We start from the raw sequence: 10,853 nt of genomic DNA on the forward strand, positions 1-10,853 counted from the left end.
GTGCCCGAGTTTCTCAATTCCATGCAACAAGGTCTTGATTAAAAATTAGTCGCATACGAATTGGCCGATTATCTTCGAAGCTGAATTTTCGGCTATCAGACCTTCGACGATGGTGCAAATCGTTACTAAAACGTTCTTGCCATCGCTGTGTTTCGCATTAAATATCGCTCGATGATCAAAGAGCACAGGAAATAATCGCAGGGTTAAAATTAAATCGCAAGTGGGCCAATGGCGGCCATCTTGATTTGGCGATAGCGCGGCCGAGTTCAGCTCTGAAATGTTGATCGACACTTTTGCTATTATTTATTCATCAGATTTTATAAGCTTTTCAACCGATTTATATCCATGCTTTTTTAATACCGTTATCGAGTCGAATCGGGCCAATTACTTGTCAAATTTTTTCTCCCCACAACTCTTCCACCCTGTAATTAGACGGCGATGTGAAGAGGACCCAGACACGACGGACTGCGCCTCTTTACTTTTTGTCGTCAATTTACCGCCGTAGCAGCAAAAGCAGCAGAAGCAGCAGCTATGCAGGGCACTACAGATATTGGGTTGGTACGCTAACGCCCGAGGCGACGAAGCACTCGACGAATCGTCTATAAGGAGCAATAATGTCGAAAGACGCCATACGTAGCGAGTTCAAATCGCTTCGATCGCCGAGTCAGCAGATGCACAGATACCTCGAATTTCAGTCTAAAACCTCCCTAGACTCGCAGATCTCGAAAGAGGCCGAGGAAACTTTACCGCAAGCTAGTTCTGTACATCGTAGATGTATGTGGTAACTATGTACACATCTTGTCAACAAGGACCCGACCACCTACTACCTTTACATACGCAGCGTTGCTACCTTTGCGTACATGTTGTAAATTTTCCTTATACAACGTATTTCCCTCCAGCTACCTGCGCATTTCGAAAGTTGTTTAATTAATTAAGTAAATTTTGTGCACGGAAGGAACTTCATTATAGCCATAATCTTTTCATCAATATATTATATTGATCTTTTCAAAGATTTCGGGTGAGCTAAATTCTCACCAGAGACGATAAGCTCCAAATCGTTGTTCGAAACACGTAAATGCAATATCTTCGCCTCGAAAAGATGTTCTGTTTTCGCATGTGCGTTTGTACAGTGTTGCCATTGAAAATTTTAAATTTTACGTTTCACAATGGAGGCGATATTTTGCAACGTAGGCATAAATACTCGGTGTACAAATACAGCCGTTCGTAAAATTTTGATAAGAATGGGGCAAAGAATGGAAAACTTTTTAAGCCTATATATCATCGGTTGCGCGGAAAAGTTATCGCTGGAGGGTGCGAGGTGCGAGCGAGTTGTGTGTATACGCATGTATAGGTATGTATACACGGCTGAAGTTCGTTTGACCGATAATCGATACTGTTGCGTTTATACAGCATGTTTCACGTTTTCATTTAATATACGAGTAACGCAGCTTCGTACGACGTATTGATCATACCCAAGAAACCCACGAACTTAACTAATATGTCCCACGCGTGATTTAAGGGTACACAGAACGTGTGCTATTCTCCGTTTCTCCCTCTGGCATTGTCTCTCTCTCTCTCTCTCTCTCTCGCTCTCTTTTTCTCTCTTTGTCATAAATCTAACAAGTTATACAACAACTCCGGAATATCACCGTCATCTGGAATACCCCGTAGTGCGGCGAGAATTAGCTGGTTAAAAAAATTTCACAATTTAATCGTAATTGCGCGATATCGTGTTTTGACATATTTCGACTCCGAATACCCGCTGTGGTGAATTTTTAACTAAAATATATGGCACCATCGAACGCGATGCGTGGCTGATTTAATGCAACCTGCATGTATACTCTCATTTAATATACCAGAAGGTATTAAAAAAAAAATTATAGCCACGACGTACAACAGACGAGAAGCGAGGAGAGAAAGACAATCTTCTCCACTGCAAATTTTTTTTGTCGTAGTAATTTACTCCCGTGATTATTCTCTTTATTTTTACTTGTTTTTACCAGCGCTTTTTGAATAAACTTTAAAGTAGGTTCGCCTGGTTACATGCAGCCTATTCCACCGCCATGGAAGATTACGCATGGTGGCGCTACCTGGCGAGGATTTATGCATCGTTGATTTCTCTGTAGTTAAAATGACGGTCGGTAAGTATGTAGATCCCGTGAGGGTAGAACAGACTGACTAAATCTATCGTAACCTGACAACCTGCTTGACATAATCTCTCACAACCCCGAAAACAACACACAACGTACACATCCTAACCTAATTTTGTTTTAAATCGTAAACTTGGTGATATTTGACAAGATACAAAAACCAGAATCAATTATGTCTCTGAGAAACGTTGGGAAGAAAGTGACGCAGACAGACTTGCGTCGAGTTATGAATGAGCACAAAAAGAAGCTGACCACAGTGACGAGAATCGAATCACCAATCGCAAAATATCCTTTTATGTAAAATAGAATAAACATCATACTTTACGATTTTTGCATCCCCCTCTCATCGCTATAACTTGACACGTATATTTCCTTATGAATGTAAGCACGTACACAGATTCGGGTCAGCTGATATGCATACTCTGCAAGACACTGGTGCGCAGTGAAGCGGTATGGAATATCCACCTGAACTCCAAGATTCACAAAGAAAACATCATCCTCGCAAAAAAGGAACATGTCGAGCCTCCCAAACCTGCTCCGATCGCTCCACACAGTTTTAAACGGCCTACCTCTACTGCGAATGTGGAAGTACCGAGTAAAAAGTTGAAGAGTATTTTGAAAAATGGCCCTGCAGTGTCGTCTGCACTGCCTGATGACTTCTTTGACAAAACCTCCGCACCTAAACCTCCTCGTAATGTTCACGAGGCCAAAACTGAAGTGACAAAGGAATCGGCGGAAAGTGAGGATGTCGAGATGGAAGAGAAGGAGGAGGAGAAGGATCTCAGTCAGGCTCAGCTCCCAGAAGGCTTTTTCGACGATCCTATCATGGACGCTAAGGTGATGTAGACTTGGGTGAAAAGGAGCTGGTGATTGACTAGAAAAACTTTAAATAGTTGAGGCAACGTCACGAAAACTAAATTCTAACGAGCCGATAGATTCTTGGATATACTGTTCAGTGAAAAAGAAATGGTCGACGGTTCAGCCCAAGCGAGAGCTCTCCTCAGAACGGATTATTCAATGTGAATCATCTTTAATGATCTCGGGCCAAAACATCAACCCTATGGATTTTACTTACCCATACATCCAAGAATCTATCATTTCACCAACATTGAGGTCAAGATAGTATTTCCACTAAATTCTACTTCTCAGCTAGTTTCTCACTGTCTTGAATACATTTTCGACAATAACCGTTGCTTGTTTTGATTGTATATTCATATTTAAGGTTTCTTGGTTTCTGCAGGTAAGAAACGTCGAGTACAAAGACCCGATTGAAGAAGAGTGGGAAAAGTTTCAAAAAGAGATTAAAGAGGAGGCTGCACAGTCGGCTCAGATCATAGCGGATGATCAGGAGGAAGCGACGACCGAGAGGCAATTAGACGAAATAGAGGAACAGATGCGACACTGGTCTAGGTGACGAAATCTCAAATAATCTTCAATCACTTTTGTCACCAAACTTTATACGCAATTATTACAGGTTTCTTTCAATTTTCTTACCTTGATCGAATCTGTTGTTTTCTCAGGGTCCTAGAGTTAGAGCGACGCAGGGAAGAAGTGCTGGAGCAGGTCGAGAGAAAGAGCGTAGCTGTAGAGGAGGAAGTTTCCAGCGGAGACGAGGCTGAGTTTGACGAGTTCCTCGATTGGCGAGCTAAAAAATCGTACAAATAATGAATAAATTTGTCACGATATCGCGGAGTGTACATTATTTTTTTCATCTGTAAATACTCTCGTAATTGTCTGTCGTACTCGCAAGGGTATACGAAATTCACGTTGCTTTAGTGTGACAAACAATTCCCCAGTTGTATAGAAATTAAGTCTGAATAATCTGATATGAAAGAAATAAATTTTCATAGAACAGTTTGGAGAAATCGAACTGAGCAATTCTTTACTCAATATAAACTCACTTTTATTGTTATTTTATTCTTTATAAACTTGTCGACCATACCTTGTTTAAAAGCAAGGAGCTCAGCTTCGCGATGCGTTCGTTTAAACACAAAGACCGGCGATCGGCTCGACAAAATGGAGACTGCCCGGAGAAAAATCTTCGATAATTGCGACTAACGCGACGTCATTCGCTTCCGAGACATTTCACGAGTAACACGCACTTCGACGATTCGAAATCCAGAGCCCTCTGATCAGGCTGTGAAAAGAGGCAGGTTCAGTGTGTTCGGTCCAGAATTTGCACGTTCGTTTTAGTACACAAACCATGGACGCTTGACCTTCACGAAGACAGGAATTATTGAAATTAGAAAAGCCTGCGAACATTGAAAGTGAGTTGTTTGTCTCGTTTTCATTGCTGCGGTAAATTTTAGCGTTTACAAGTTCTATTTGGTTTATCGATTCACGTTGGAAGAAACCGGTGATACGACGGATTGTTGAATCGCGCTTCACAATTGTTTATCCGCTCGCGGATCGCGGAACGGTCTGAACATAGCTGCAACAAATTTGTACTTCGCGTCGTTCGCTTTTTTTTTTTCTCTCGGCGTCATTTCTAACGGCTAGTTGTAAGAAGAAGTTTATCGGGACGTTTAGCTGAAAGACGAGGTGTCGAACGAGCATCGAAGAATTCTCATTCGGAAATTGCTGTACTTGGGATCCAGAAATGTGCGATGCAGCGTATAACTCATCGTAAATAAGCCTCTGTAAGTATTAATTTATGTACTATGCCGTTGCGAGTATTCATGCAAGTTCCGAATCGACAGTTGTATCCAATTCTTTCGAATTTCTTCTTGCGGATCGATACTGTGAGCCTGCATTGCGTATTTTATCATATTCTTTTATATAATTATTATATATATTCTTATATATAATGCTGCGTATCTTGGAAGTAATGACGAGGTAATGCGTTCGAATGTATAAAATGCAAGCAATTGTTTATCGTGGATTGTTATTCAGGCCTTTTATTACGTTTATGAGAAATCTAAGCAGCTTGAATTACGTGTTTGTAGATTTTGGAGGTGAAATATTGATAGTGCATTCTCATGGTTTACCTCATTACAAGAATTAACTGCTGTAACATCAGTCAAAATTAGAAACTGTCCGAATTACGTGTCCTGAGCGACAAATCTTACGTAAGAAAAGTGATACGAAAACCGAACAAATTGTACTACCTCTGAGTGAAGAAAAACAGGTAAACAATCGAACCATTTTTATAGCACAATCATAATCCGTTTTCCGCGTTGAAAAATATTACTATTACTTCCATATAGTATAAATATTTGTTAAAAATATTAGTATGATTTCAGCGCTATTAAACGGAGACAGATTTTCAAGATACAATACTAACGAAATATTGTTTTCTTTTTACCCCTGATTATACAGAACTAAACCATCTTTAGCACTGTTGATTGCAGTTGGCAATGATCTGAATTGAGTAACCCGATCAACTGATTATTTAAAACGAAGTGATAATAAAACCAAATGACTTCAATGAATAACAATGAAAGGTGTGTAATCGAAATGATTGATTTATTTACCAAGTGACTTTTAATCGTCCATTATTTCTGATATTGATTTCTACTCACATATTCAATTCATTTGTGGTATCTATGCCTCCGATTAGCTAATTTTAAAGTTAACTTATACACGCACAAAAAAACTCCAAGATTTTATCAAAAAAAAAATGGATTGTTAACACAGACAGCCTATAGTCGCATGAACTCTAACTGAATAAATGATGTACCTGAATTTTCTGTCTCATTGTCATTTCAGTGCATCTAGTGAGACTTCAACACCAGACCAGGACAGATGTAACGTGAGCAAGGTGTGAAGTATGGGAGCAGCCATGAGAAGGTGAGAATATTTTTTAAATACTAGTTCAATAACTCGAGATGGTACGATTGCATCTGAATTTTTATGTTAACGAAGCATGAATAAATGCAAGAAAATGTAGCGATAGGGATGAGTACAAAAACTATGAATCTATTGCATAACAGTTTCCGCACTCTTTAGGAAGTTAATTCGAGCTTCCTTTTTCGCTTTTTCAGAGTTAAGCAGAGACATCCGAGTAACTTCTCCATTACTCAGCAACGTTGGTGAGTTTGCATGCATTAGGTTACGGGTATTTCCCTGGGACTCCTCCATCACGTGGCGTGGCGGTAACAATTGTTATATGAATGTTCGATTTCTTACCTGCATGGACAGGCTCATTCATGATCGCAACGATGCTTGACTTCAAGTTGGATAATTTTTATTTTTTTTTGCTGCAGTTGACCTATTTTACCGTAGTCACTCAAAGTTAGAAATTTTGCACGTTGCCGAATGTGGAATGAGCATCGCGACAGGTTACCATCACTTACTCGATATTCGCGAAAACAAGTAGTGTTTAGCTACAGATATGATTACCTACGTATGTTTGAATTTTCGAATCACGTCGTTTAAGTGCTGGATACGCCTGAGGCTTAAACATATTCCAATGATTGTTTAATCAATAACATTTCAAAGTCTGGCACAACGTAACATATTCAACTTGCACGATATATTTTGAATCATTTTCAATTTTTTAATACTCTGCAACTGTCGTACAACCACAGGCTTAGCTCGCTTAGAAAAATGCTGATTAGCATACAGGATGTTTTTAATCCATTTTACAAAAGGTTGATGTACCGATAGTCAGCCAGCAATCACTAAAATAGTACTTTTGCTGACTACGGTACAAAAACATTTTGCTCCCGACAGGTAACCAACGAGAAAGTAAGTCACAGTGACCACGGCGCAAATGAGGAAGAATGATGTGTGTTGGAAAGAATGGAGAATCGTTTAGACCGAATATAGGTAACCGGGTAGGTATGTGGTCGTTTTGGGATCCGTCGCGAGGCTTAATGTATGTAGATGTGCGTGTGAATCTCTTTTCAACATTTCCGTTGGGTGGTTCCGTTGGGAATCAGACAAGGGTAGGAAGGTCGCGATGTACCGTGATGTTACTAACTTTTGTAATCCACAGCGTCAAACGATCACAGTGATTTTCCTCTAGAAGCACGCGAAAGACTCGGTATCAGAGTCTCCAAACTATTAGTGAGCCTTCAAGTTTTAACGAGGTTCAATTACCCATTTCTTGTCGCTCTGCAATCATTTTCCAGTCGTTATTCAATTTAATTACTTAGTCGTTGTCGATAACTATTTCACTCGATTGATCTCTGTGATCGTTTGAATGGGCAAAACGCATCTCTGGACCATCTATCGCGTTCCGTGGTACGCTAGATGGGGAGAGATGCTGAGCTCGAAGACTTCGCGTCGAAGAGGACCGCCGACCGCCACGCCACACAATAATGCATGCCCTCCAACCTCCCTCCCAGACTTGACTCGCATCTCCGAAGACCAATTCGCATCGCAATGTGTCGGATTCAAAAAGACGCAGATACGGATTGGATTTCTACAGAATTTTGCGACAAGTCCTAGATATGTAAGGTTTTTCGACAGGTTAATCGGTCGCGCCTTTTTGCGCGTAGATTAATCACGGGAATCGGACGCGTCTTCTGCTCGATGATTGATAATCAGGGTGGCGACGAATCGGGAACACCGGGGAAACCCGGAATAGTCGGGGAACTTTGTCCGTCGGAAAAAGTCAGGGAATTATGATGTACCATAGGGAAAAATGCACTTTTTTTATAAATTGTTTTCAATCTTCAGCTATGCTTCGTAAACTCAGCTAAGCCACCTTTCGGAAATGGTATCGATCAATTTCTAATTATTCATGTGAAACGAAGCAATATTACGTGTTTTTTAGATCCAAATTTATATATTCACGGTGCATAACTTCTGGATTTTTTGGCCGTAAAGCCATACAAGCCCATCATTACCCAAGTTCCGTGGGTAAACGTCAGGGACTTTTAAATTTTTTGACGGGAAAAGTCAGGAGAAAAGTTAAGAAATATTATACTTGAGCAAAATTGTCGCCACCCTGATAATGCTAATCGATCGATCGTGCCTTTTGCTTAGCGATTTCGTAATCGGTAAGTAAAAAAGTATAAAGCAATCTCGATGTGCGAAGCCCGCAGCTCTTCGATCATTTTTTTTTACCAACAACTGAGTTTTCAAGCTTTAGCTGACCGTGCCTGTTGCGCGTTGATGCGATACTTTTTAGTTCTGAGAGAAAGTGCGGTATTGTCAGGCTGGCAGCCAATTCACGGGTATAAAAATCGCGGAGTGTATAGCGATAACGGAGAATCTTTTCGTTAGTATTTGCGAGGTATGTCGGAGGTGTAAGGGAAAAAAAGGTTAGGCTATTGAAAGTAACGTGGGTGGTTAAAATTTGCACAGCATATCGTGTTATGTATTATGATTTTATTAAAATTGATTCAAAGAGTGGTTATTACGATATAATATACGAGGTCTTTAAATACGCAGTTTTGTAAGCTAAAGTAGTATATGAATATATATATAATATATAAAGAACTATGATAGAGGAGACTAACAATAAGTCTATGTAATCGAGAATGTCACACAATTATATAATAACGCGTGTTAGTTTTATATTATATATATATAAAATACGAGAAGTGAAAAAAGAGGGACTCGGGTCCACTAGGCTGATAGCTATAGGTATAATAATCTTGTTACGCCCTATAAAGTTACTTTATCGTTACACACGCGTTACGCGAAGGTTATTGTTTTTTATTCTCTTCTTCTTAATTAAATTCGCTATAATGTGTATATTGTATATTCAGCTACACAGTATTATGTATATCACGTGGTATTAAGCATTTTTTTTCATATTTTTTCTTTCTCTATGACGCATGTAGTATATTATAGAATTATATAATATCGTTAGCTGGGAATCTATAATAATATATAATCATCTTCGTTATTATAATATAATACGTGAAATTCTTAAAACTAATATCTAATACAAATCATGGATTGTATTTACGTAGAATCAATATTACATACATATACTAGGGTGTGTCAAAAGAAATTTTTTTTTTCTCTTGGAAACAGGTTCGAAAGTTTCATTTAGCTACAAAAATACGCGCGTTAAAATGTGAGTTCTTAATATTAACGTTAAGAGGTCGCGCATTGCACTTTTCTATTTTCCAGGAGGAAAATGGTCTCTGCTCCTTTTGATTTCAATAACTAGCTAAGGATGCGCCGTACAAAAAATTCACAGACATGTTTTTACAGTGAATGGAACGTTCTACAAAAAAGGTCTCTTATCATTTTATGATAAATTTACTCTTTCAAAAGTTATTTGAGGTTAAACATTATTCAAGTACCTTGAGTAACTTTTGAAAGAGTAGATTTATCGTAAAATGATACGAGACCTCTTTTGTAGAGCGTTGAAGTTGAATAAAAAAATATACCCGTGAGTTTTCTGTACGACGTATCGTTACCTAGTTATAAAAAAGATTTTTCCCGTGTCATTCTTACGACAGATAGAAAAGTGCGATGCGCATCCTCTTGATGTTAATATTAAGAGCTGAAATTTTAACAGGCGTATTTTTATATCTAAATGAAACTTTTGAACCAGTTTGAAAGAAAAATAAATCATCTTTTTTTTTTACACACCTCAATATATATACGTAAATAAATGTATTACAGCTAATATCGTCAATTTACTTTCCATTTTTTATGGTCCAAACTATATCTATTCATCTGTATACTTTATATTTTTTCTATTATAGTATAAAGTAATCTTCAGACTGAAATAGACTGTGTCACAAAAGTTTTCGCGCGACATTGGCATAGTATAGGTATAATGCAGGTAATGGAGCTTGTTGGAAATATTAATTTCTCAGGCATAAATACGACACTAGTTACGGCTAATCGCCTGTATATATTTCTGAAACCCGAGTTCTATCATCGATTCGTATTTATGTATATTCAAGCAGAATCAGTGTCTGAATTTCTTTCTTCAAAATTCTGTATATTACATACAGAGTACGTCTGTTTTGTTTATTTATTTATATTTCATAAGGTAGCAAAATTTCTGCTCATCGGATCATGATTCAATTGTCTTTCTGTCTCACTACATTTCTCTAGTAAGTTTTCATCATTTATATGTATAATATAGAGTGATTTGATGTGATTATTTATACCGCGTAACAATGTCAATCACAGACACGAATTGGACTAGAAGTTTCTATGAATAGTATAGCATATGTATATATATATATACATATTGTATATTATACGTCGTTATAATATCGTCGTATCTATAATAATAATAATAGGTATATAAATAGCTCTAGAAAAAATTAATCCAACAGTTTTAAATTGCGCAGGTCTATACGTATAGTATATATTTTATATATATAATAATAATTAATCATAATAAAAAGTGCGTTTATAGTCATGTAGATAATACAAGTGATGTAAAGTGAAGGGTGCATCGGTGAGAAAAAAAGCTTTGGCTATAATTATTCGTACCGTCGTAATACGAAATTATCCACCGTATATAATGTAGAAAACATAACGAAAAGCTGAAATGTGAACGTTGTATAATGATGTGTGAATATATATTATGATCAGGTCGCCCAGACACTTCCCCATGATTGGGCTACCCGATATACATATACGGGTGTATTTATAATTTAATATTTGTATATAGACGTTTTTCACTGAAGCACGTTTTCATTCTTATTGCGTAATATATATGTATACAATATCATATATTTCATATCATACAAATATTCACAGATTAGCTTGAAAATAGGTTGTTCAGTGTTTTCGTTTTTTTTTTTTTTTTTGTTTTTTTTTTTCTTTTTATTT

General features: G+C 37.8%; 1 protein-coding gene across 1 annotated transcript; it reads left to right on the plus strand.

Moving 5' to 3' along the window:
- Positions 1-2,141: 2,141 nt before the first annotated feature.
- On the plus strand, positions 2,142-4,015 carry LOC107227367 (zinc finger protein 830). Its single transcript, XM_015668485.2, has 4 exons — positions 2,142-2,435; positions 2,540-2,987; positions 3,391-3,560; positions 3,671-4,015. Exons 1-4 carry the CDS (start codon positions 2,323-2,325, stop codon positions 3,813-3,815), a joined length of 876 nt encoding a protein of 291 aa, XP_015523971.2. The 5' UTR covers positions 2,142-2,322; the 3' UTR covers positions 3,816-4,015.
- The last annotated feature ends 6,838 nt before the right edge of the window (positions 4,016-10,853 follow it).

This window comes from Neodiprion lecontei, chromosome 1, assembly GCF_021901455.1.
Source record: "Neodiprion lecontei isolate iyNeoLeco1 chromosome 1, iyNeoLeco1.1, whole genome shotgun sequence".
Classification (NCBI taxonomy): domain Eukaryota; kingdom Metazoa; phylum Arthropoda; class Insecta; order Hymenoptera; family Diprionidae; genus Neodiprion; species Neodiprion lecontei.

Excerpts from the sequence above, each read along its gene's own strand:
- LOC107227367 (XM_015668485.2), top strand. The coding sequence starts at position 2,323 with ATGTCTCTGAGAAACGTTGGGAAGAAAGTGACGCAGACAGACTTGCGT. Across the intron at positions 2,436-2,539 it reads ATCGAATCACCAATCGCAAA|GTACACAGATTCGGGTCAGC; the intron begins ATATCCTTTTAT and ends GAATGTAAGCAC. Across the intron at positions 2,988-3,390 it reads ATCCTATCATGGACGCTAAG|GTAAGAAACGTCGAGTACAA; the intron begins GTGATGTAGACT and ends TGGTTTCTGCAG.